The sequence below is a fragment of the Pteropus vampyrus genome, unplaced genomic scaffold (assembly GCF_000151845.1).
Source record: "Pteropus vampyrus isolate Shadow unplaced genomic scaffold, Pvam_2.0 Scaffold487, whole genome shotgun sequence".
NCBI classification, from domain to species: Eukaryota; Metazoa; Chordata; class Mammalia; order Chiroptera; family Pteropodidae; genus Pteropus; species Pteropus vampyrus.
In genome coordinates, this window is record NW_011889268.1 from 199,655 (window position 1) to 200,301 (window position 647).

The window sequence follows — 647 nt, forward strand, 5'->3', positions numbered from 1 at the left end:
CGGGTAAACACCCGCCCAGCAGGCAGAGCCCGTGCGTGTGCTGTGTGCGTCTCCCCGAGCAAGGGTGTGAACGTACGTGTGTGCGTGCATGCGAGTGTGAGTGTGTGTGTGCGCGTGTGAGTGTGCATCTGCATGTGAGTGTGAGTGTGAATGTGCCTGTGAGGGTGTGTGCACATAAGTGTGCGTGTGACCAAAGGGCCCGGGGAGGGGGGCGGCCTGCAGCTCGTGAGGCGCCAGCCGTGAACTGACCTTGAAGACCACGGGGCCAAGGGTCGGCAAAGACGGCCTGAGCCACCTTCCCACAAAACACAGGAGACGCCTCGGCGCCCTCCGCAGGCGCGCAGGCCCAGAGGACAGAGCGGGCGGGGCGGGTGTGGACGGGCCGAGGTGCCCCGAGGGTGCCCAGCGCCTCCGGGCCACCGCTGGGACCCACGCCAGACTGTCGGGGGAGGAGGGGGCGGCCCTTACCTGGGGGGAGGTACTGGCAATGCCCAGAGGAGTTCACCAGCACGTTCGTGTGGAAGGTGGCGTCGAATCTCTCGTCGGCACTGCAAACAGGAGACGAGTTTCGTGAGCCCGTGGCCGCCCCGGTGGCCTTGGGGCTGTCACTGCCGCGGTCCAGCAGCTCCATGAGGTGCTGCGTGTCC

The 647-nt window shown here is 66.9% G+C and overlaps 1 protein-coding gene across 1 annotated transcript in view; it reads right to left on the minus strand.

Moving 5' to 3' along the window:
- Nucleotides 1-647, minus strand: part of LOC105307287 (neuronal acetylcholine receptor subunit alpha-7) — a 113,474-nt gene that overhangs the window by 42,923 nt on the left and 69,904 nt on the right. Inside the window, exon 6 of the mRNA XM_011382715.2 lies at nucleotides 469-548. Within this exon, the coding sequence (XP_011381017.2) occupies nucleotides 469-548 (80 nt within the window). The remainder of the gene's footprint in view (nucleotides 1-468; nucleotides 549-647) is intronic.